This window comes from Meleagris gallopavo, chromosome 20 (assembly GCF_000146605.3).
Source record: "Meleagris gallopavo isolate NT-WF06-2002-E0010 breed Aviagen turkey brand Nicholas breeding stock chromosome 20, Turkey_5.1, whole genome shotgun sequence".
NCBI lineage: Eukaryota > Metazoa > Chordata > Aves > Galliformes > Phasianidae > Meleagris > Meleagris gallopavo.
The window spans coordinates 5,546,102-5,568,090 of record NC_015030.2 but is presented as its reverse complement, the minus strand read 5'-3'; the positions used below and the strand labels follow the sequence as shown (position 1 = coordinate 5,568,090).

General features: G+C 47.0%; 1 protein-coding gene across 14 annotated transcripts; it reads right to left on the bottom strand.

The window, feature by feature from the left end:
* Positions 1–93: 93 nt before the first annotated feature.
* Positions 94–20,654, bottom strand: EXOC7 (exocyst complex component 7). Of its 14 annotated transcripts, XM_031556326.1 has the most exons (23): positions 20,436–20,654; positions 19,859–19,924; positions 18,663–18,847; positions 17,970–18,075; positions 17,213–17,435; positions 15,560–15,727; positions 14,526–14,537; positions 10,700–10,792; positions 9,666–9,734; positions 8,248–8,393; positions 7,838–7,990; positions 7,064–7,162; positions 6,424–6,486; positions 6,045–6,111; positions 4,397–4,435; positions 3,286–3,351; positions 2,496–2,616; positions 2,012–2,107; positions 1,640–1,703; positions 1,090–1,131; positions 776–909; positions 452–521; positions 235–343 (listed from the first exon to the last, which is right to left on the bottom strand). In XM_031556326.1, exons 1-22 carry the CDS (start codon positions 20,628–20,630, stop codon positions 470–472), a joined length of 2,259 nt encoding a protein of 752 aa, XP_031412186.1. In that variant the 5' UTR covers positions 20,631–20,654; the 3' UTR covers positions 235–343; positions 452–469. The 14 variants fall into 14 exon arrangements, with proteins under 14 accessions (XP_010719701.2, XP_010719702.2, XP_010719705.2 ...); XM_010721399.3 differs by lacking the exon at positions 452–521 and having other exon boundaries at positions 94–343; positions 20,436–20,649; XM_010721400.3 differs by lacking the exons at positions 452–521; positions 14,526–14,537 and having other exon boundaries at positions 94–343; positions 20,436–20,649.
* Positions 20,655–21,989: the final 1,335 nt, after the last annotated feature.

Below are 21,989 nucleotides of genomic sequence, written 5' to 3'. Positions count from 1 at the left end.
AGATGTACAGATATAAATCAAGACACAGCACTGCAGTGCACATCTTCAGTATTTGCTCAGTATCTAGAGAAGAAGGCAAAGACAGACAGGAGGTTGTGTGTCCACAGGTTTATAAATCTGATAAATACAAGTATAACACCCTGCCCACAACAATGGGGCATGGGAAAGGGGAAGGAGTCACAGAGGTTGCTGAAGGAGCATTGACTTGTACTTGGCAGCTGAAGAGTACAAGTTGTAGGTTTATGCTGATGTGTCAAACAGCTTTTCAATCATCTCTCCCACCTGGTCAACCTGGTATTTGATGTACTTCTCAGGGTTCTTGGTGAAGGGCACATTGCTATACCTGCAAAGGAAAACAACCCCCAGGTAGCAAGCAAACGGAACAGAGCAAAAGACTCATGAACGCTCACCTCCTCTTCTCCACACTGAGTGAGGCTGCTCCCACCTGTACCTTCCTCTGCCAGAGAAATCAGCTCCACTCCAGCATGTTCCACTTCAATCTGACATCTACAGTGGGTCTCCTGAGGTTGACATGAACAATCTAAAGTGGCTCAAAGCTTTGTGCTAACTAGAACACCTGCACTCACTGAGCAAGGAATCAGGGTGACAAGCAAATGTTGACAACTAATAGAACTCCCCCTGGGGGACATTTTAACGTGCGAGATAGAAAAGCTAACACAGGAGAGTAGAAAAGTGCCTTACCTCTGGCTAGCCTTGACCCCAAAAACCTCAGTAAATCCACAGAAGAGATGACAATGTTGCAAGAGGTTCTCACCTGTTCAGGAAGGCACCATAGGTCTCTTTCACAATGGTTTTCTGTGCCCGCCGAATTTTGTCCCGTTGCTCCACATCTGGGATTGCCCAGGCTTTCTGGATCTTGCACAGCTCCTCCAGCCCATCATTAAAGCCCTGCCCAAAATAAAACTTGGTGAGTGTCCCAACTGCAATTGCATTTCTATTGCAGTGTTTTTCCCCTCCGTTGGTGACTTCCACTGGACAGGCCTCTTCCTTAGGCAGATCTTAGTTCTATCCCTTTTTCTCTGTCCCAATCAACATGGGATGTTCTTATGCCATCTCATGCCTCCTTACCTTAAAGCGTTCCTTTATCATCTGCCTCTCCTTATCCTTGAGCTGCAACAAGGAGAGAAAGAAGTAAAAATCCAACATCACAGTTTGCCCACAAATTCCCCATCCAAGTGAAATCCCACCTATTTAGCTCAAACTTCTCCTAAAGCAGAGAGGAGAAAAAGCTGCAGTGAGCAGTGCACCCTACATACAGCAACTGGCTTTCATCTGAAGCATGTTTACAGAGGCTAATTTTCACCCAGAAGAGACATAAAAACTTCTTTATGCTTTGAGCCCCTCCTAAGGAAATGTATCCAGCTTTTGCAAATCCAAAATAGCAGTATTTGCTCAAGTGAAAAGACTAGAGGCAGAAATTAGAAAGACTTGTGTGAATCTGGACAGGGGAGATTAGAAGGCAGTGCTGTTCCCTGTCTTGTCCCAGACACAGTATTCACTCCACACAGCAATATTGGTATGAAATATAATGAAGGTTTCTGGGAATTTTTGAAAGTGACAAAGGACAAGATTCTGGCAGCTCCTATCACCTAAAAAACATGCTTGTCCATCCTCTCACCTTCACTCCTGGTTGAAAGACAGGCAGATTTCTCTCCGAGATGTAATCTGTCACCTTTAACCAGCTGAATTCAAAATGAGATGGGAAAAGAACAAAGAGGAGGAGTCAGTAATACCTCACCAGAGCTATTACGCTCTCATCCATGACACAAAGGCCAAACTGGATAAAGCACCCACCAAAGCCTTCCACGGTGACCAGCTTCTAAGTTAGATTAATTGCTTGGAAAACAGAATATTTGGGTTTGGTTTCAGGCTAGTTTCTGTTTTAGGTGAATCTCTCCTACCCTCCACCAGCACTGGCCACGAATCTCTCAAGAAGTTCTAAAAAAACTACAACAAAACTGAGGGAAGAACAGAAGGGATGCCACCTGACCTGCGCTGGTAGGTCTGGATCTGCTGTTCAATGAGCTCCCGGTAAGACCTCTCAGCTGTCTTCTGTGTCACAGCTACCAACTGGATCAGCTCAGACCTGGAACAAGAACAGAAGACACGAGGAAGCACACGAGCCAGCTGCTATCAGCAAGATCTGTGCCTTTTTACTGTAAAGGGACCTCGAAATGCACAAACTGGGAGACAGGAGCTACTCCTAGTTGCTTTCCAAAGCAACGCTGTCAATCCTCTCAAGATGAAAGGATTCTCTGCAACATAAGGCATCTCTGATGCTTTCATCTTCCACTCTTGTGTAACATAATGTTTATATGTAGGGCAAAGGTTTCAAAAGGGCAGTTTCAAGAATGCAATATAGCAGAGTTGGGACAGACGTGCAAGTAAATGCACTCAATACACCAGAGTCTGCTTGAAAACTGCACTTAGCATCAGCCTAGACTTCAGAGAGATTAACTGCAATACATACTTACTTCTCCAGAGATTTCAGAATGTAGTTGTAGTTGTTGTGCAGAAAAATGGCACTCAAAGCTGGGTCTTCATAAACCTTGGATTTACTAAGAAGGTTAAGCTGCAAGTTGCCCAGCACTTTGCCTTAAAGAGGACGAAAAGTTTTGCAGTGAGACTTCTTGTTACTGAAAATTCAGAGTGCTTTGTGCTGTTCCTGGGAATCCACAGCAAAGCAAATAGCACAGCCTCAACTAAACATACAGACAAGGGTACAACTATTTGTACCTAGCAATCCTACAAGTTTTACACAGATCTTTCCTCAGCAAATCATCAAAACCTCCTAGTGAATGAATGCTTGGTTGCAGCTGGCAACACAGAGCAAGTTCCAGGTCCAGTGTGGGTGATGCTCAGCCTCACCACAACACAGGCTCATCTCAGGGAACCTGACAGACCTGACCACCATTACAACAGATCACCACAAGGCAGTGAACTCACTTGAACATTTTACTGTTAAACAGAAAACTGAGATTTTACAGAGACCCTCCTGCACTTAGGCAGGACTAAAGGCCCAAAGAACAGCGTGAAAATAGTTTAAGGCAACTGATAATAAAAGCAAGATGAGATTCTGCATTGTACTTTGTCTTGTCTAATTGTAACAGGACAGAACACCCAGTCTGACTATTTCTATCCAATTTCTGCATAATACTCCAGCTCAAACATGGAAAGACCACACAAAGTGGAGAGTACTCGTCACTCAAGAAGTCAAATGCAAAACAGCCCATGCAAATGTGGGAAGATGTGCAGAGTACTCACAGATGTAGGTACTCAGCAGCCGCCTGCTGAACTCCGAACTGTAACTACTGGCTGAAGAGCTGGTCTCTGAAAAGAAAAGAGTCTCGGGCCAGTTACCATGCAATGAGAAAGAGGAGGGCATATGTGGTCAGCCTGATTCTATGCAGGCAAGCCCCTTCCCTGTTGCTACAGAATTAGTGCTGAGCTCTTGCAGTCAGTGAAATTAGCTCCCTGCTTCAGTGATGGTCGTCAGTGGATTACCCGGGGTGAGGATGATCCTTGCATCTGCATCAGGTGCTGAGCACCCTGGCAGAAACCTTTCCCTAGAGCTCAGAGGACACTTTCCATCTTCTTGATTAGAAGCACATCCCTCCCCTTCCTTTCCCCACCCAAACCACCCAAAACGGGGTTTGAAGCAATTTGCAGGCAGAGAACAAATGAGCTGGAGCTGTTAACAGCAGGCACACAGCAGTAACTGAAACAAGCAGAAGAGTTCTGGGAAGTTTCAGCCATCCCCACAGTTGCTGACAGGGCCTGCTTGGCTCTGTACAAGAGACCACACCAGCATGAACACCTGCTCGTAGGCAAGCAGTGACTGTGGGCTGGCACGTGTCCCTCTGTCTGTGCACCAGAGGGATGGCTTTCTGCCCCCGAGGGCCTGTGGGCTTGGGCCATACAGGGCAGCTATCTCCTCCTTCCCCACCAGAGAGTCTGGCAGCCAGGCCTAGCTCGGGTGGTCTGAGTTCGTAAGCACCCCATGGGAAAGGCCTCAGGGCTCCTGTTGCCAGGAGTTGGACAATGAGGAAGCAAGCACACATAGGATAAGGCATGACACCAGCTGGGCCAATTTGCTACCCGTGCCAAACAGACTCAGTGCCATGAGAGTGCCTTTAGCCTGTTTCAGCTCATGCAGCATCCCTCTTTGTCTGCAGGTGACAAGCCCTATTCTCTCCAGCCCATTGGCAAGAGTTACTTACCCTCCCCTCCCCTTTTTCCCTTTTCAATTATGTGTCTCTCCCTTTTTTTTCCCCCTTTTATGTGTTAATTTATCACTCCTGGAGAACAACGAATTAACATACATCACAAGTGTCCAAGGCAATATAAGTGGATATGTGAGGGTAAGTCTGCTTACCTCTGGGATCTAAAGGAATATTGTATGTGTCCCCAAGAACTAAAAGGATTAAGGCAGAGCAGAGAGAAAAAGGGGAGGGAGGAGAGAGAAAAAGAAATGCAAAGTGCAAAAACACAGGTTAGAGACCACCTTCCCTTTGAGAACTAAGCAGATGTTAACACAAAGCAGCCACAGACAGTTACACAAGAGAGCAGGCAGGAGTCCCTCCAAGGCCACAAACGGAGCTGGAAATAATGGAGAAAAGGCTGAGTCTAACCTCCTTCCCCTGCTAGAGACATGGTTTGTATTGTCATTGTTTGCATTTAGCAAGACACCTTGTCATTTCAAGCTGACCTTTGAGACAAAAAAAGCCTTCTCATACATCAGCAGCATTTCACTGGGCCTTGAAATGAACTGCACGGCCCGTGTAACCTTTCCAACAAGTTAAGTAAAACCAGCCCACCTTACCTCTGCACGGTTATACAGGGCCCTGCTGAGCTACTCAGCAGGCACAAAAGCATCAGATTGGAGTCACTGCATTTAACTGATAAGCTTTGCTCTTGCTGTTACTACTTGAAGGGAACACTGCAGAAAAAACATGCGTGCATTTCCCATCATCTGGGATGGCTATGAGAGCTTTCAAACTCAACTCCAGACATCCACATCTGAGCAAGCAACTGGAAAATGTCATTGGAGAAGCACCTTCGGGTGCAATTCACCATCCCAGAGCAGATGTCTCTTAATAGAAGTGAACGTTCCCAAATTTTTTCTGATTTGATGATGCTCTGTGTAGAGTGATGTCAGGTCACTTGAACAAGAACTAGAACTTGACCAAAACTCAGTAACCAGAGTGAAACTCAAAATGGGAACAGCCTTGCCATGCACTGATGTCCTGTGCTGCGCTTCAGTTCTGCACCTCACCAGCCTGCTCTGTTCTGACCTGTTTGATAGCATGAGCTCTGCCTAGGCCAAGGGCTCACTACAGAGCTGGGAGCTGCTGTTCTGCACAGAAGCAGGAGTCAAGCTCTAGCTGATAAACAGCAGCATCCTCAGCATCGTTACACTAGGCCAGTACTCTCAGCCTCCAACACATGTACTTCCTTCTGGAACTAGTTTCTTTAGCAACCTCAAGAGCAGAGCTAAAACTTTGCCCACTGATTTTCCACTGACAACTTTTCACAGCACATGAATAGCCGAGGAGTCCCAACCTGATAGTGGCTGGACACTGAGGAGACTGTTCTTGCTGTTGTTGGACTCTGACCAGAGAATGTGGCAGAGAAAGAAGGCAATTCATCACCTTATAACCCGGGTACAGCTAACTGAGGTGGACCTTGCTCAGTATAGTCACAGGGAATTGGTTCTGTGTCAGATTTAGAGCTAAATGTCTAAGGCATCCTCTCTCAATAATACAATATCTATCAATCTGATAAGTACCTGATAAGAGCATGTGGAAATGTGGAAGGCCAGCAAGGAAACACTCTGCATACCCTGGAGTTCTCCAGAAAAACAACAATATGGTCGTGGCAGATTGGAGGACAGGACGCACCATAAGGCAAAGGACAGGAGGAGAACCAGTTCACAGTGCACGTAGAGGTTTGATCTTTTTAGGGAACATGTCCAGGTGATTTGGAAAAGGAACTGCATGCCCAAATAAACCCCATGCATGTACCTTGAGATGCCAGCATGGCACCTGCTGTCTCCTGGAAATCCAACAACTGCTGTAGGAAAAGGATGGCCTGGAGGAGAGGAAGGGAAGTTAGGAAACGCAGAGTCAATTGCTTTTATACTCTGCTACTAAGGATCATGAAGGAACACATCTCTTTTTACTCAAAAGCCTTCAAAAAACAGATTACTAAGCTCTTTTGAGTTGGTGGGTTGTACCCACACAATCACATCATATCTTAGAATTTTTCCATGGAAGCTGGTTAATTGCCCTTCTAACACCAAGACAGCTTAATTTAAAACCAGAAAATTCCCTGCTGCTCTTTCTAAAACCTTTTCAGAGGTTTTTTTTTTGACTACGAATGATTCAAATCATCATCACGTACATTGCTGGTGAGTTCATGAACTGTCCCATCTTTTGGCATGTTATATTCCTTGTCTGGATCATTCTAAGAAAAAAGAAGGAGACGTATGGTGAGCACATAAGGGAATTGAAGGCATCTACAATACAACTGCTGCTGCACGCGGGCTGTATGCTCGTTCATTCAGCCTCTCAACACCTCCATCCTTGTCTCTCACAGTGCCACCTTCCGGTGCTCAGTAAACATCGCTCCTGAGCACTGGCAGCTCAGGATCACCGGGTTTTGTTCAGGACACGACCATCAAAAGTTCAGCTCACTTACAGGTCACTGCACTGATCAAACCCCACCTGACAAAGGGACGGTTTAGCCTGAGTCCTCCAGAACTTCTGAAGTCAGAAATTTTCCTTTCTTCTCAAACAGGATTAAATTCTGAGATTTGACTTGAATATCTGTGGAGGCCTCTTGTATTTCAAACCAGCAGCCAGCGTTCAGTATTTGCAGCTGACCCTCCAATGCAATCCAGCAAGCAGAGCCCTGCTTTAGAGTCAGAAAGTAGGTGCTCTCATTCACAGAAAGTGAAAAGCTCAGCTAGGAGTTCTGCTCATAAAACCTCCCTTTCTAAACCTGCTTGTCTTGGTAGAGAGAACAGTGAAGGTAATCCTACCTTAATGTTGTCAGCAAACTCTTCCAGTGCCTTCGCACCAGTTGTCTCCATGGAAGTGATCAGCCCTGGCAGTTTGTTCTTTGTGCCTGCTGCAGTTCCCTGAAATAGTCCCATAACAGATCAGTGAAAGCAGTACCTGACCCTTTGTCCAGCACCTATCCTTCTCTTTCCCCCACACCCAATCATCTCATTCACCAGTATCAAAAGAATATTTATAGCCCTAAACAACGAGTGAAATCCTGCATTCTTTGGTGTGACAGGAGAGGAAGATGCTGTGACATTAACGACAACCAGGACTTGCTCCCTCTTGTATTTCCTCTTGTGCAGTACCTAACAAAGCAGGCTGGTGAGTCAGTCATCAGCTCCAGCTGGAAGCAGATGAAAAAGAGCCTCGCTAAATCTGGATGCCATATCTGATACATGGAGTACCTTGTGTCATAGCCCAAGTAGGCTCTCCTCAGAGGAGGTGATGGTCCAGATGTCAGCAAGCACTGCTGACTAAGCTCAACAGTGCAGTGTCAGATTAAACACTGCAGTGGTCATGTATGCTACAGAATAATGTACATAGTCCATCACCAAGTCACGACAAAGGAGATACAACTCCTGCTGAGAGGTGCTGGCCCAGCATCACAGAAAGAATCAACACTGGGAGTGACAGGTGCAGCTGTGCCGAAGGAGGTGACACTGCTTTGTGCAAAGCCACTGCAGTCCTCTCTTTCAAAACTCTCCAGAAAACCCAAGTCATACGATTGTCTTCACTCCCACTGTACTCACCTGCAAGACCTGGTCAAATTCTGGCTTCATCTGCTTGAGGTGCTTGAGGATGGGGAAGATGGTGAGCACAGCTGAATAGTCGTGTCGGATGATGGCTTTCCGGGCTGCTGAGACAATGTTATCGCCCTCCATGATCAAGTTATCTAATGACTCCTGTAACAAAGCCAGTCAGTCAGAAGTAAGCAGCGACTTCTGTCCAACCAGCACAAGGGGCTCAACAGAGGATACCCATCGAGCACGTAAATTTAGCTGGTTCCCTGCACAGGTCCAGGAGGACAGCATTAGCCGTGCTGGTGCTCTTGAGCACCCGCAGCAGATGGTAGAATCCACATCCTCATAATGAAGAAGAAGGAAAAAAGAATTTGTACGTATTCTTTACAAGAGATACAATCGGGAGAGGCCCAACTGACCTGGATGAGGGAATCAAAAGTCTTCTTCTGGTGGTGCTCTGGGACGATTTCTGTCAGCAGCTGGTACTCACTCTGGGCCAGTTTGACAAAGGCACTCACACAGTGAATATACGCATCGATCTCGATGTCGAACACATCATCCCTCCCTGTAAGGGCAAGATGTTTTTAAGAGAACCAAATATGCACTGAGCTTCCAGCAGCTCTGCTCACTCCAAGGCCTCGGATCACACAACGAGCACACGGTTCTTCTTAAACAAGCAGTTCTGGCTTTGTGTCCATCCTGGTGCCCCCTTGGTTTGTGCATGGAAAGCTCTGCAATCCCAGAGGAGGCATGCAGAGTCATCTGTGGTTCAGGAAACTGACACATCAGGATAACACCAGCTCTTCTCAGCCTCGTGACAGAAAGCAAGTTTGAAGCTCTTCTGGGTTGCAAACTAAAATTAAACAAGGGCTTGAACACAGAGTACTAAACTAAGGAATGTCTGAGGTGAATTATTCAATGCCTCTCCTCGTATTTTTAGAATTCTTTATCTCCATTCATCAGGTAGATGAAGAACTGCCATACTGCATCAGCATTTCTGGGAAGTCAAGGCTGTACTGGAAGACAGCCTCTTCACATAGGCAGTAACTAAAGAGAACAACAGGCAGAAGGATGACTAACTCCTATGAAGCAGGAATATAGGCACAGTTAGGTGAGGTATCTGCCACAAAATGTTAGACACAAATGTGAATATTCAAATTCTTAGCATATGAACATCTCAAGACGCAGCAAGGAATCTATATGGTAGGCATAAGAAGTGCCAGTAGGATACAACTCATGCCAGCCACCAGCAGGATTTGTCAACGGGACAGACACAAATGGACTCAAATCATCCTGCATTACTCAGATTCCTGTAGTAACCACTTCAGAACTGCAAAATCAATGCAGAGAGGCTTTCTCTAAGCTGCAGGCTGCTGCCTCCTTCCTGCCAACAGCATCAGCAACTGTAGATGGAGAAAGAACCAACACTGACAGGTACCTCAGGATGATCTTTTCAAAGTTCTGGTCAGCAAGTGACAAGTAAATGTGGTGTGGTGTTACACATGGCCTACGGTGTGCTACGTGCCACACGTGATCCCTGTTTGCTGCACTTCAGCACTAACCAAGCCAGTAGCTACCTACAGGAAAGAGCCCCTCAGCACGGTGGCCATCAGCCTTTGCTCAGGCAAAACTGGGGTCCCCCGTTTGAGGGCTCGGGCAGTGTGCAATTAGTAGGAGTGAATTCTACTGACAAGAGCCAGAGCTCCACAGCCAGAAAAGGCCCGTGCTCCAGGACTACCAGGTAGATGAACAGCCACTGGCTACGAGACTACTGTGAAACATGCTGAAAAGAAGGGATGTTAGCCAGCTTGTTATGAAGTGACAACATGGTACTTACCAGCAACCGGCCCATGCTTGTCGCTCAGGGTATCGGAAAGGTGTTTAACTCGTAAATCATGCTCATGACCTAGTGAGATGTCAGCCGGCACAAACAGAAGGCGCAATTTATCCAGGGTGGTTACAGCATGGATGCTCACACTGGCTGGAAGCTGCTTCAAGCTTGGCTTATTTCATCTGATCCACATTTTTTCCCTACACAGTCCTGGGAATGCTACCTAACCAAATCCCTGTCTGGGGCCACGTAGCAATAGCAACCCTTTGAAACCTGATGAGAAGTGAGAGTTCAGTCATTTCCTGGGCCATAGGTGTCACTTGAACCTCCTCAGAGTCATAAGCTCTGAAATGAATAGTAGGCACCAGAAGTCCAATTTGTACCCACAACCATTACAAACCAAACTCAAAGCCCCTCTCCTGCTCAGCACTGAGAACTTTTTCCCCCAGTAAGTGATTCTGGTCACTGGGATCCAGTAGACTACAATGTAAGTGTTGAACAGCTCTTCAAATGAATACGTATCAGGAGCTAAAAAGGTCTTGCAGATGCTTTGAACAAGTGACCTTTCTTTTCTGATAAGACAGCTATGAGCACACAGGAGTTTGGAATATGGAAGGAGACCGTTTAGGTAGGTCTTCACAGATGATGCACTGGGCTCACTGTGGTGTAACACTTCTACATCAGGTTTGGAAAGGTCACTAGGAAACTGAATGTCTCAAAGTCCAGACAAAAAGAACAGAACAGAAACACCACAGGCAGATGTCATCAGAGCAGAGCTTCCATTAGCCACGTTCTCACGATGGACTGGTTGCTTTAAGGTAAGAGTCCTCTCCATCTACACGAATGTCTAAAGAGACTTTGAAATTTAGCCACTAAATTCAGAGACCTAATTTGGCCCTCCAGTACCTCCCCAGCTCCCCAAGGATAGCTCTACTTATGATGCTGTGCACCAAGCACTTGGCTAATGGAAGCCCCACCTGGAAAAGCAAGGCTGATAACACAGAGAAGCTCAAAGGTGAAGTAGCTTGAGCCGTGATTACCTTCCATAGGAATGAGGTTAGAGGCCCCCTTTTTCCCATCTAGACCATGCTGAGAGTACTGTTTCAGAAGGTTCTGAGCCTTACGGATCGTGCCTGTCACCAGAGCCAGAGAGAAGAGACAAGAAGACCTAGAAAATGAGTGAAAGAAAACAAACCCAGAACACCAGCCCTTCACCAGCAGCTGTCACCTGGGCCCAGTGAGAGGATGCTGGGCACCAATGAGCATGCTCAGTACGTGAAGAACCCAAAACTCATGTCCAAACGTGCTGGCACAATGGTGTTTTCAGGTTGTCTCCCTTCTTCAAGGGGAGGATATGAAGTTCAGGCAATGCCACAGAACACACATGGCTGTTCTGCAGCCGAGCCTCCCCTGAGTTGTGGCATGGACAATTTCCATCCAGCATGGCACTGCCTGCTCCCAGAGCCACAAACACAGCTCATCCTCAGAGCTGCAGGAAGGGGAGCCCTCCTGAGGGGTATTTTCTGAGCATGCTCAATACAGATCCCCACAGCCAAGACAAGGCATTCTAGGAAGCGATAAAAGACAACCTGTGGACTCGAGAGAGCAATTGCAGCAGCAATTCCCATCATAGGAATCAGAATAATGGATGCTGCCCACCCATGTCTAACTCGCATTAAGTCACCCGAATCCCCAAGACACTTTTCTTCTAAAGGAACCTCAAATCAATTAAAACCATGGGAAAAAAAAAAAACAAACAACAGTGGGTTAAAAGATTTGTACTTAACACACACAAATAAAAAACAGACAACTGAACAAAAGCTGGTGCTGGATATACAGCTAGAAAGCGTACACAAAAAAGCATTAATGGGACAACCAAAAACCAAGCACTGTTTCCACATTAAAAGGTTAGTGGTCATGCAATAAGCTACTGTTATCACAAGCACATGGACATCCTCCCGCAGCAGAGCTTCACCCTTGCCTACACAACTGGGAACAGAAAGCTTCAGGAAGGCAGAAGGACCTTCCATAGGAAAGATGAAACAGAAATGGGCTGAATAAATGAAAGAGGTTCAAAGAAATAAAAATGGGGCTGCCAACAACACTAAGAATCATTCCTCTATCTTAAAGCAATAAATACTTCTAACATGCAGAAGATGCCTGCATCCACCAGGAAATGTTAAAAATAGTGCAGGCAGGAAATGAGTGTCAACTGCCAGAAGCTGAGGACAGCTAACCCTGAAGGAAAAACAAGAGCACAGTGCAGAACAGTGCCCTGAGGCACAGATCACAGGGCACTGCACTGTCTCTCCAGGCACTGACCAGTTCCAACACCCACCACATCTGGGGTCATCTTGAAAAGGACCCTACACTGAGACCTTTTGGCACAGTTCATCTTCCTTTGCCAGCTCCTTTGCAACCCCCCTCACACTGGGGCTCTGTGCTTTCTTGCTCTCCAGTCCCTAATCCTAATCCTAGGATGCCTGGCAGGCTGATGGAATCATCACATCTTGCAGATATGGCATCTCAATCTGAGCAGCACACAATGGGACCGAGGTTCCCAGTGAATTACCAAGGTGCCTCTCCAGGGCTTGCAATAAACAGGAGAACATGCATGCTTGCTTACAATAAACAGGAGGAGAACCTCCATCTGTAAACCACATCAGGCTGGCAGGAAAACTCTCGACCCACACCAGGCAAGTGGGACGACTCATGACCTTGTGCTGATGGATTCACTCCTGCACACGATCAAGTGAGAGGGAAGAACATCACGTCTCCCAAGCCTCCTGAGGCTTTTCACACCCTGCTCTCCCACCTCAGCCCTAGCTACATTCAGAAACCTTGTTTTGGGTTTAAAAATCAAGCAGACAGTACTGCTGCTGCTGCCAGCAGGATCTCCCCTCGCAGGGACACTTCTCCACAGCTCACCCCCACGGTTTTCCTCTCTGGTGAGAGTTGGAACACCTCTGCCTGCATTCACATAAGAACAATTACCAGTGTGCACACTGACACACACCCTGAATGTCTGCAGACATCACTTCAGTGCTGCCATATCCCTCTTACTTAGCGTTGTCATTAGCCTTTAATGGATTCTAGTGCAAAACAAATGCTTTTGTTCCATGATTGCTTTCCCTTGTTAGGCAGCTCTCAGACCAAATGGGATGGCATTTCAGCTACTAATGAAAGCATCACATTCCAGCCAGGCAGTGATCAATATGGGAAGCAGGAACAGTCTCTTTATTCTGCCACACAAAGACTGCACACAGCCCGTCTTCAGGTAGCACCCTGCTGCTAGGTAAAACTGAGCTGCTAAGGAAGCAAACTGGGAAAGAGCTCCCAGCAAACTGCTTTAAAAATAATAAAATAAATAAATAACGAAAACCAGAGATTCCTCCAACTCAACTTGGCAAGTCTCAGATCAGAGGAGACGATCTGGCTTTAAAAATCTGACTGCTGGAGGTGCTTCTAATTGCATGCTTTAACAAGAGGAGACAGTGCAGGGTATACCAACAAATTAAACAGCGATGGAGATGAAGACTCTGACACAATACAAGGACATGGAGTATGTTCTCCAGAATCCAACATGCTGCCTGGGGGAGGGGGATATTTCTGCCTTGTTACTCTGCTCCTAATATCTCACTTTGCTTTTAGCTGCAACTTCCCTTCCGCTTTGCTCTGTGGGTGAAAAGGTTATAGAACATCAGATTTAGTTTGTTACTGATCCCCTGCAACAGGTTAAAGTGTGCATTGGGGTGTGCACTGGGATACTCTTCCCTGAAGATCAAGGAAATCAACTCCCTTTTTCAAACAGTGAGAAAACCCCTCAACTAAAACACAAATTTGTGGTACTTTCCTTACTAAAACAATAGCACAGAAAAAAAACCCAAAATTATTTGCCTGTAATTGAACAAAAGCTAAAATCAAGGTGAATCAAATGCCATCAGATGAATATTATTATTAAGAGAATCACTGTACCAACGTGGAAAGAATATCAGAGTTTCACCTCAGGAGCTGTCCTTGAAAGCTGACAGAACTGCAGAAATACTGGTGAATCTTAGTAAGGAAAGATAATCTTCAAGCTATCTCATTTCATTTCATTACAATTTAGTGCCATACGAGATGGGTGTCCTACAAAGTTTAACCTCTCCTGCCCTTCAAGAGCCACAGTCTGGTTCTCTGTCTTTGTTCACAGAAGACTGGAGACAATCCCTGAGATTGAGAGCATCCCCAGTAAATCATCTGAAGTGCTCTGTCCTTCATACACTGTCAGCTGTGAGTACATTCAGACTGTGCTCTGTGACTGCTACCTGACCCATCTCACAAGCTGTGATTAAACTGAGCAAAAAGAAGCCAGACCTCTTGGCAAGTTTACAGCTGAGGTATTCAGAAGTTTCAGATGTCCAAATGCATCCATTTTGGAGGAGCCTTGTCTGTAGAAAACAAAAGCTTATGTGGACTGTTTTCTCCCTGTGTGAACACCCAAGATTTGAGACATTTAAAAAAAAACACTAAAGAACATTTTTAGAAGCTCCATAGGAATGTCAAGTGACTTGTGAGACATCCCTTTGTCAGGCAGCTCTCTGCTGACGGGGAACATCTGTTAAAATGCTGCCTGCATTCACCGACTGCAACTGACACATCAGCTCTCAGGAACAGCTCCAGGGCACAGCAGCAATGGCACAGATTGATTTAAAAGCACCAGATGGGCATCTCTGGACGTGCAGACTTCTGAAGGCAGCTTTCCCTCTCCAAATATCCCAGGCACACCCTCTGCTTTAGCACGAAGAGGTCCAACAAAGCCTCTCCATTCAGAAGTGAAGAAAGCGAGCACCAGGGCCAGCACACACACACATAGACATACATTACCTGGGATGAGGACTGCATTCACATCGGGATTATAAAAATAAACACAACACAATTAAAATGGATATTTTTTTCCCCTCTCTCTTCCCACCCCATCTATTCCCATTCCCTATCCACATTTCTTGTTTTCCTGAACCCACGGGAGGTATTTGGACAACATGGCAAAAATACTGGACTGGAAGAGAGTATTTTACTAAACAAACCCACAACAGTCCATTCTTTTCTGACTTCCATCCCTATTTACTCTGGAGATAGCAACGTGCTGGGATAGACACGGAGGGAAAGCATCACAGCTCTGCCATGGGAGGCACGTGCCAGCTTTTGCTGACCTTCCCAGCCATGCTCCCACTAGATGGCATATTTCAGAGCCCAGAACCCCAGCACCACACTCCAGCTGGAGCAGCACACAGGAGCACTCAGCCTCATCAGCTGCAGAGAACACAGTAAAACTCCATTATGAAGGCAAGCAGAATAATTCAAGAGCCACAGACAGGCTGAGGCAAAAGCTTTAACAGCCCTTTCAAAATTTGATTAGCACAATTTTGGATCTCCTGTCTGTAGGCACCTGCCTAGTCCCCGCTTCAACTCCTGATGAATTCTCAGCTTCCTACAGCACGGTAATTATTTACCCATAACTAGTGACCAAAGTGATGTGCTTTATCAGGTCTGAGTTTTCCATTTTGCTGTAACACAGGAGATATTCCGAGGCTGAGGACAAATGTTGTCAAATCACATTAATTTCCCTCTCTCGCAGGTCTCTTTGCTGACCTCCTCTGTTAAAGTAATGGCCTGTTCTTTCCCTGTATACAGAACCCACCCCAGAGAACAGACCCAATGACTTGAGTAATGGAGATAAGGTCTGTAATCTCAGTATTGAATCCAAAGCAGAGAAGAGGTGCTTATTTCTGAAATCCCATTCCTTTTCCTGCCTGGAAAGCACACAGAATCTACTTCAGCAGCAAGAGGTCCTGTACAAGTGTGTCAAACACACAGGCAAGACGATATAATGTACAGAGATCCCCCATTCAGGGACTCACCTGGTCTCTTGATTGGCTTTTTGGTGGGAGTGTCCTTCCTTTTGTTCTGAATGGCAGGGGAATAGGGGACCCCTGTAGAAGAGCTGTTCTTACGGAAGTGGTCTTTCAGCCCCTTGATGGAGCGGTCGAGCTGGACAGAACGGATTTGAAAGTACACTGTCATGAAATCTAAGGAGACAAAGTAGAAGCAGGATTATAAGCAAATAGGAAACGCTACATGGCAAACAAAGAAAAAAAAATGTTCCTGAAACACTGTGGCCCAACGGGGACTTTAACGCCATTGATGTGGGAAACTAAATAAGGGCTTTTCCCTCCCAGAATATCAAATCCAACAACCCCAAGTCCAGAAACTAAAATACAAATAGACTCCATAGCAAAAGCAGTGACAGTACAGAGGAGACAGATGTCTCTCTATCTCATAATGGAGAAACTGAAACAGATAGAGAACAGAGATGGTGAAACTTGAAATGGAATCCAGGCAAACCCTGGAATCCTCCAGGAAACCCTTTTATCCTGCCACAGCTCTAAGGTTGACTTTGCAACCAAGAAGCCACAGAGTGTTCTATCACATCACTCACACCAGACCTAACCGTATCACTTCCAGGCCTTTCTTACAGAAGGATGCTTCGAAGGACAAGGCAATTAACCCTGCATTCAGTACAGTGCTCTCCCTTTCTATCCTGTTTACTATTCCTCCAGCTCCGTCTCCTTTCCTTCTCCATGTCACTACACGCCCTGAACCTGCCCCTTCTCCAGCCCAAGTCCCTTAGAACCCATTTCTCAAGAGTCTCTTGCATTCGACTCCAGCATACAAACCACCTGCCCACGCTTCAGGCTCAGCTGCTGTCCTGTTGATACGTGACAGCTGGAAAAAATCTCCTATTTTCTTAAAAAACAGGCTTCCTTCCTCTGCTGAATTCACTCAGACCCTCCCACCACACCCAAGAGTAAATGCATGCCATGACCAAGAGCGCATCAGTTTTGGAACTGATGGGAGATGTTTGTGCAAGACACTCTGAAATCAATTCAAGCACTTCGTTTCCAGCATGAAAGACTTCAAACAATTTTCAGGTTTCAGGGCCTACGGAGATTAAATGGGGGGTTCACTGACTGAAAGCAGAACATAAACTGCCTAATAAGAATGAGCCATATATACTTCAGTTGCTTCCTTTGATCACGGAAAAATTCTTAAGCAGCTTTTAAGGCTATTTGTCATACTTGCTTGGCACAGTAATCCTCACTCAGAATTAAATCACTGGAGTGGGGGTAGTTCTAGTAGCTGCATGTATGTGAAAGAACAGCCTTCCTGTAACAGGTCCACTAAGTCATCTCATACCAAAGGAAAAGTCAATAATAAAGTATAAGGATGTAGGTAAACTCTGATGTTGCAAAACAGGGAAGATGCGTATTGACTGAAGAAAATATTCTGTGCTGCTTTTATAGCCCTTTTTGGCCACGTTTAATTAAAAAGTTTACTCTTAAATAGCTCACAAAAGGGAGAAAGTCGTCAGAGCCTTGCACATTTGTGATATCCAAGCACTCAATGACTGCAGCTCCAGTACTCTGCTTCTGCCCTCAGCCTGAGCTGATGACCAGCGGGAGAGCACTGACTCAATACAGAACTACAAGGGAACACCACGCAGTGCTGCCCACCTTGGTTCCTGCCATTTTCCACCAGCCAGCCAGAAATGCGGATGACATCGTGCAGGACACTCTCTGGGAGGTGCTCCAGTGACATCTCCTCCTGAGTGTCCATTTCATCATCTCCACTGATCAGGTCCAGGATGAGGATGGGTGGGACAGGTTTGGTGTGTCGTGTCATCAAGCTGCGGAACTCTGATTCCAAGGACTCTTTTCCCCTCTCAAAGAGGGATTTCTGGCACAAAACGGCAGAGGACAGAAGAAGAACAGGGTTTCTGTAATCAGTCACTCACAAGTCTTTCTGCATGAGATTGCACTTTCTGCAGTGTTTCTAATCACTGTCAAGTACTGCATGCTTCAAACTCCAATGCCTGTAGCTAAGAGACTTTTAACGACTTAGTTACATACAAAAATTCCTGGGAGTCGCTCAGTATACAAGTGGGATTGAAAAAGATCTCCCATACTGCTCAAGTAACTGAAAGGCTGACAAGAGTTACTCAGAGGGAAGCTTCTAGCATCTCTATCTTGCATACAGGGAATACTTTCAGAAATCCTAATGGCATAAAGCAGGAAAAGAGCAAAATATCACAAGCAGAAATGCTGCTGGGTTCAGACTCAAACAGAAACCAAAGCAATCATTTTTTCAGCTGTGCCCAAACCCCTTCTTTACCAGGCAGCAAGCCCACCAGCCTCTCACAGCAAAAGGGCGAGTGGCAGGGCTATGGCTGTCCCTGTCTCTCCCATGTAAGCTTCCAGACCTGTGACCTACCACACGGTTCAGCTCCGGGCTGTCTGGATTGTTGTCCTGGAAGTATTCCACTGCTTTCTGGATTTTGTCCATGCAATTCAAGTACTCCTCCAGCCTCCCAGTGGGGCTAAAAATAAAAGCAAAAATAAAAAGGATCAGAGGAAGAAAATACAAAGTCAGCAGCAGGACAGATTCAGGATGAAAATAATACAGAAAAATTTGATCATTTTCTCTCCAGCTAGAAGGAGTTCATGAATTCTGTCTTGCTTCCACTCAACGCCACAGTTGAACAGCCAATTCATGCAGCAAGCACAGAAGTGTTGATGACAGCACCCTGGAAAGAGGGCCATCACACCCTCCTAGAAACTGAAAGCAGGCCATAGCACAGCTTCAGTTCATCATGGAGGCAGTGACAACACTGACAGAGAACAATGAACTTTTGGGAAAAGGGTAGAGGAGAGAAGAGAAGCCAACAGTGGTCATGAGCTTCATATGGCAGCACACGTGTAAAATCTGGAAGAGACATCAGTGCAGAGTCTGAGCAGACTCTGCCCTCTGAGGATTGCTGAAAGTCAGAAAGTTTTCTGGGGGACAAGTGGTGGAAAAGGAATGTGAGAAGGATACGAGGAAACTGAGTGGGCGGAGTCAGCGCCTACCTCTACCCCAAAATTGGTAGGATGAAGCACCCCAGCAAGACCTAGCTACTGAACTCACCCTTCCTTTATGATCTTCTCTGTGTCCTTAGCCACATGGTAGTAACTGATGACATGATCCAAGCAGGACAAGGTTTTCTCCACGTTCTCCTGCAAGCGCTGTAGATTCTCTGTCTGTTTATGAACAGGGATGATCGAGTTCTCCAGCTTCATCAAACGACTTTCAAAGGACGAAAGGATAGAAACCTACATGCCAAGAGAGACAAAAGAGTTGAGGACATCCCTCCACATGAATTCACACTACAGGTTAGCAGCCAGAGTAGGGCAATCAGGCACCTTCGGACCCCACTTTTGTTCCAGGCTTGATATAAATTTGCCATGGCTCCTTAAGGCAGGCTGTTTAAACTTTCTATGTCCTAATGAATAAATTATAATACAGATCATCTGCTGTCAAATATAGGCCAACCTTACATTTGTAAAGCATGCAAACATTCCGAAACAGTACTAAGGAAGAACAAAATTTTACTTGATAGCAAGACACAAAGCCACTGGAAATGCCTGGAGGTGCCTTAGATACAAGAGATCAACAAAAAAATAACCTGGCAGCCACCTTGCTCCATAACACTAAGAGATAAAACAGAGAAGTAGAACACAAAGGCACAGTAAGCACGAACGTTCTTCTACATTATAAGTGTTTGTTTTCCCAAAAGGTCTGTCACTTCTGAACTGTGAAAAACCTTAGCAAGCCCACAGAGGGTGTCTTAACGTCATCTCTTCTGGGTCAAAATGCAATTCTTTCAAGATGCACACTTATGATGAATCCTCCAGACTTATCTGGTGGTGCTTCTATGACTTTTCTAAACTGCTGAACGCAAAACTGAATGTTACGTGCCAGTTAAGGGCTTACTAGAACCAGAGTGCAATAGTTATTTTCTACCTCTTAAGCAAAGTATTACCAAAATAAATTCCAAACAAGACCACCCTTTGTGAAGCAAGAACATGATGCTGTTGCACAAATTAGTTTGAGGTCTATTCACACCTCTCCCCAAGAGAAAGGACAGACTGTAAGGAGATGAAGCCTTTGCTTTGCGCCCACACCTCCCTAGGAGAGAGGCATGGATTTGAAACCAGCCTGTGGAGTGTAGAAGCATTCATGTATTCTTCAAATAAGTACAATACCACCCTCGAATATGAGTTTTCCTAAGGATGAACAGACCCTGACCCAACACTAAGGCTGAGTTTCAAGGAGCTCCTCACCATGTTCTTTGTGAGCTGGTCACTCTTCTCAAGACTCTCTTTGATAAAGGACAGAGTTTCTTCTTCCTGCAATTAGGATGAAAAGCAGTTTTCGTTCCAGACCACCGAGCATTCAGTTCCCTAAACACCACACGTGGGTTTCTACAAGTCTTGCTAGATCTGCGTGCTTGATCTGAGGCCACACTGTAACATGCCACCTCTAGAGAGAAAACAGCATCCAACCCGAGGTGAGAAGCACTATGCAAGGAGTGGGGTTCTTAAGGATCGCTCATTTCCCTGAGCCCAGAGCCTCACACTCAAATCACAGCACAAAAACCAACGCCTTCACCACCCCAACTCACACCACGCACCTCCACCCACAGCCCAGCTGCGGCTGTGAGACCCAGCCCTCAGAAAGCCTCGGTGCCCCAGGAGCGGGCAGGGACACACAGACACCGCCCGGCCCTGAGTTGAGCTGGGGCGGCGTCGGGGCTCACAGCACCAGGCCCGTCTCCGAGGCAACGCGCTGAGGCTGCAGGCCCGGCCCCACATCCACGCACCGACAGGACCCGCGGCGTCCCCCCCGGCCCAGCCACACCTGCTTGAGCTTGTCCTCGACCTCCCTCCTGCGGGCCGACATCTCCTCGGTGGGGATCATCGTGCTGCGGGGCGCCGGGGCCGCGCTCCACAGAGGAACCCCGCTCGCACAGCCCGCTTCCGGCCGGTCACCGCCACGGCACCATCTTGGGAGCGGCAAGGGATGTTGCGCATGCACAGAAACGCAAAGTGCCATCTAAAGAGTGGCCTCCGGCGCAGAGAGGCCGGAAGGAGTGCTGCGCTGGTGCGCGGACTCCTTGAGTGCGGCTGGCGGGGGTATAAGGCGCATGCGCAAAAAGAATTATCGGCAGCCACCTTGGGTGTGGCGTACGGTCTGCGCCGCCATTTTGGGAGGGGCATGGTGCGTCCACCTGTGCCACTCTTTCTCTGCCGGGATGTACAGAGTGACCCCAATATCAGCGACGGCCCAAAAAAGACACGAGGGGGTCCCAAAGGCCACCTGGTGGGAAACCAGTGTTGGTGGTCCTGCAGGAGGGCTGTGGCAGCCAGGCTTAGCTCCCTCCTGGCCTATGACCCATCCCATTCCCTCAGCTGCTCCCCATAAGATTCATGCTCCAAACCCCTCACGCTCCAGGATCTCAATGCCTTTCTTGTAGACAGGGACACAACACTGAACACAACACTTGAGGTGCAACTTTACCAGTGCCGGTACAAAGAGATGAACATGTCCCAGCTTTCCCTCTGCTCTGTCACACTGCACAGGGCTCATGCACAGGGGCTGCCCACGGAAGGAGGAAGTGCAGCAGCTCAATGTGTCTTGGCATTGTTTGCTGCCAGAAAGGTGCTGCACCCATCGCAGGAAGGCGATGCAGGGAAGTGCCCCCAGTGTGACCTTGCCACCAGCTGCAGCTGGCTCTGCTGATGTCAGATGCTGCTCTGTGCGTGCCACAAATCAGACCCCCCAACCTCGTGCAGCCTGCTGCTATAGAGGGGACCGCTGTGTCCCCATCTATCTTCCCCTTGTCAGCCTACCCTGTGCTTGAGGAAGGAGCTGAGACAGCCCGATGGGTCTCTTTCATTCAACAATGGGTGCATTTTATGATCCACCTTATCATGCTGCAGACAGCTGTGTACTGGCCGACAGGAAGGGCAGTGTATTTTCTGCATGTGACACAGCCTGGCTGTGCTTGCCCACCAGGGTTAGTGGGGACATCTGCTAACAAGCACTGTGTCCCTAAGAATTGAACTGTCTGGGCTGAGCACTGCTGCATTTGGAAAGGATTTTTTTTTTCCTGCCAATCCATGCCATTTCTGTAATTGCACACCCCCTCATTCTAAGGGCAGAACAAAACCAAAAGGAGATCTCCCCCCTCGCTTAGCCGTGTGCACCCACACCCCCAAAGTGACACCGGACAGAGGGGGATGTGAGCACTGTGACACGTACCAGGTACGTGCACACCCCTGAACCACCCTCGGCCTCTCCTGAAACAGAACAGCACAGGTTGTACCCCGTCCCGCCGGCTGTTGCTGCCGTCCCGCCGCTCACAGCCGCCTTCCCACCCTCCAACAATCGCTTTCCGCGCCGAAGCTGCCG

What these genes read in the sequence shown, in the direction of transcription:
- EXOC7 (XM_010721399.3), bottom strand. Translation starts at nt 20,630, where the DNA reads ATGGCACTTTGCGTTTCTGTGCATGCGCAACATCCCTTGCCGCTCCCA. An exon ending in ACCAGCTCACAAAGAACATG is followed by an intron (nt 18,848 to 19,858) that starts GTGAGGAGCTCC and finishes CTTGGCATGTAG; the next exon opens with GTTTCTATCCTTTCGTCCTT. An exon ending in ATTCTGAAATCTCTGGAGAA is followed by an intron (nt 2,108 to 2,495) that starts GTAAGTATGTAT and finishes TTCTTGTTCCAG; the next exon opens with GTCTGAGCTGATCCAGTTGG.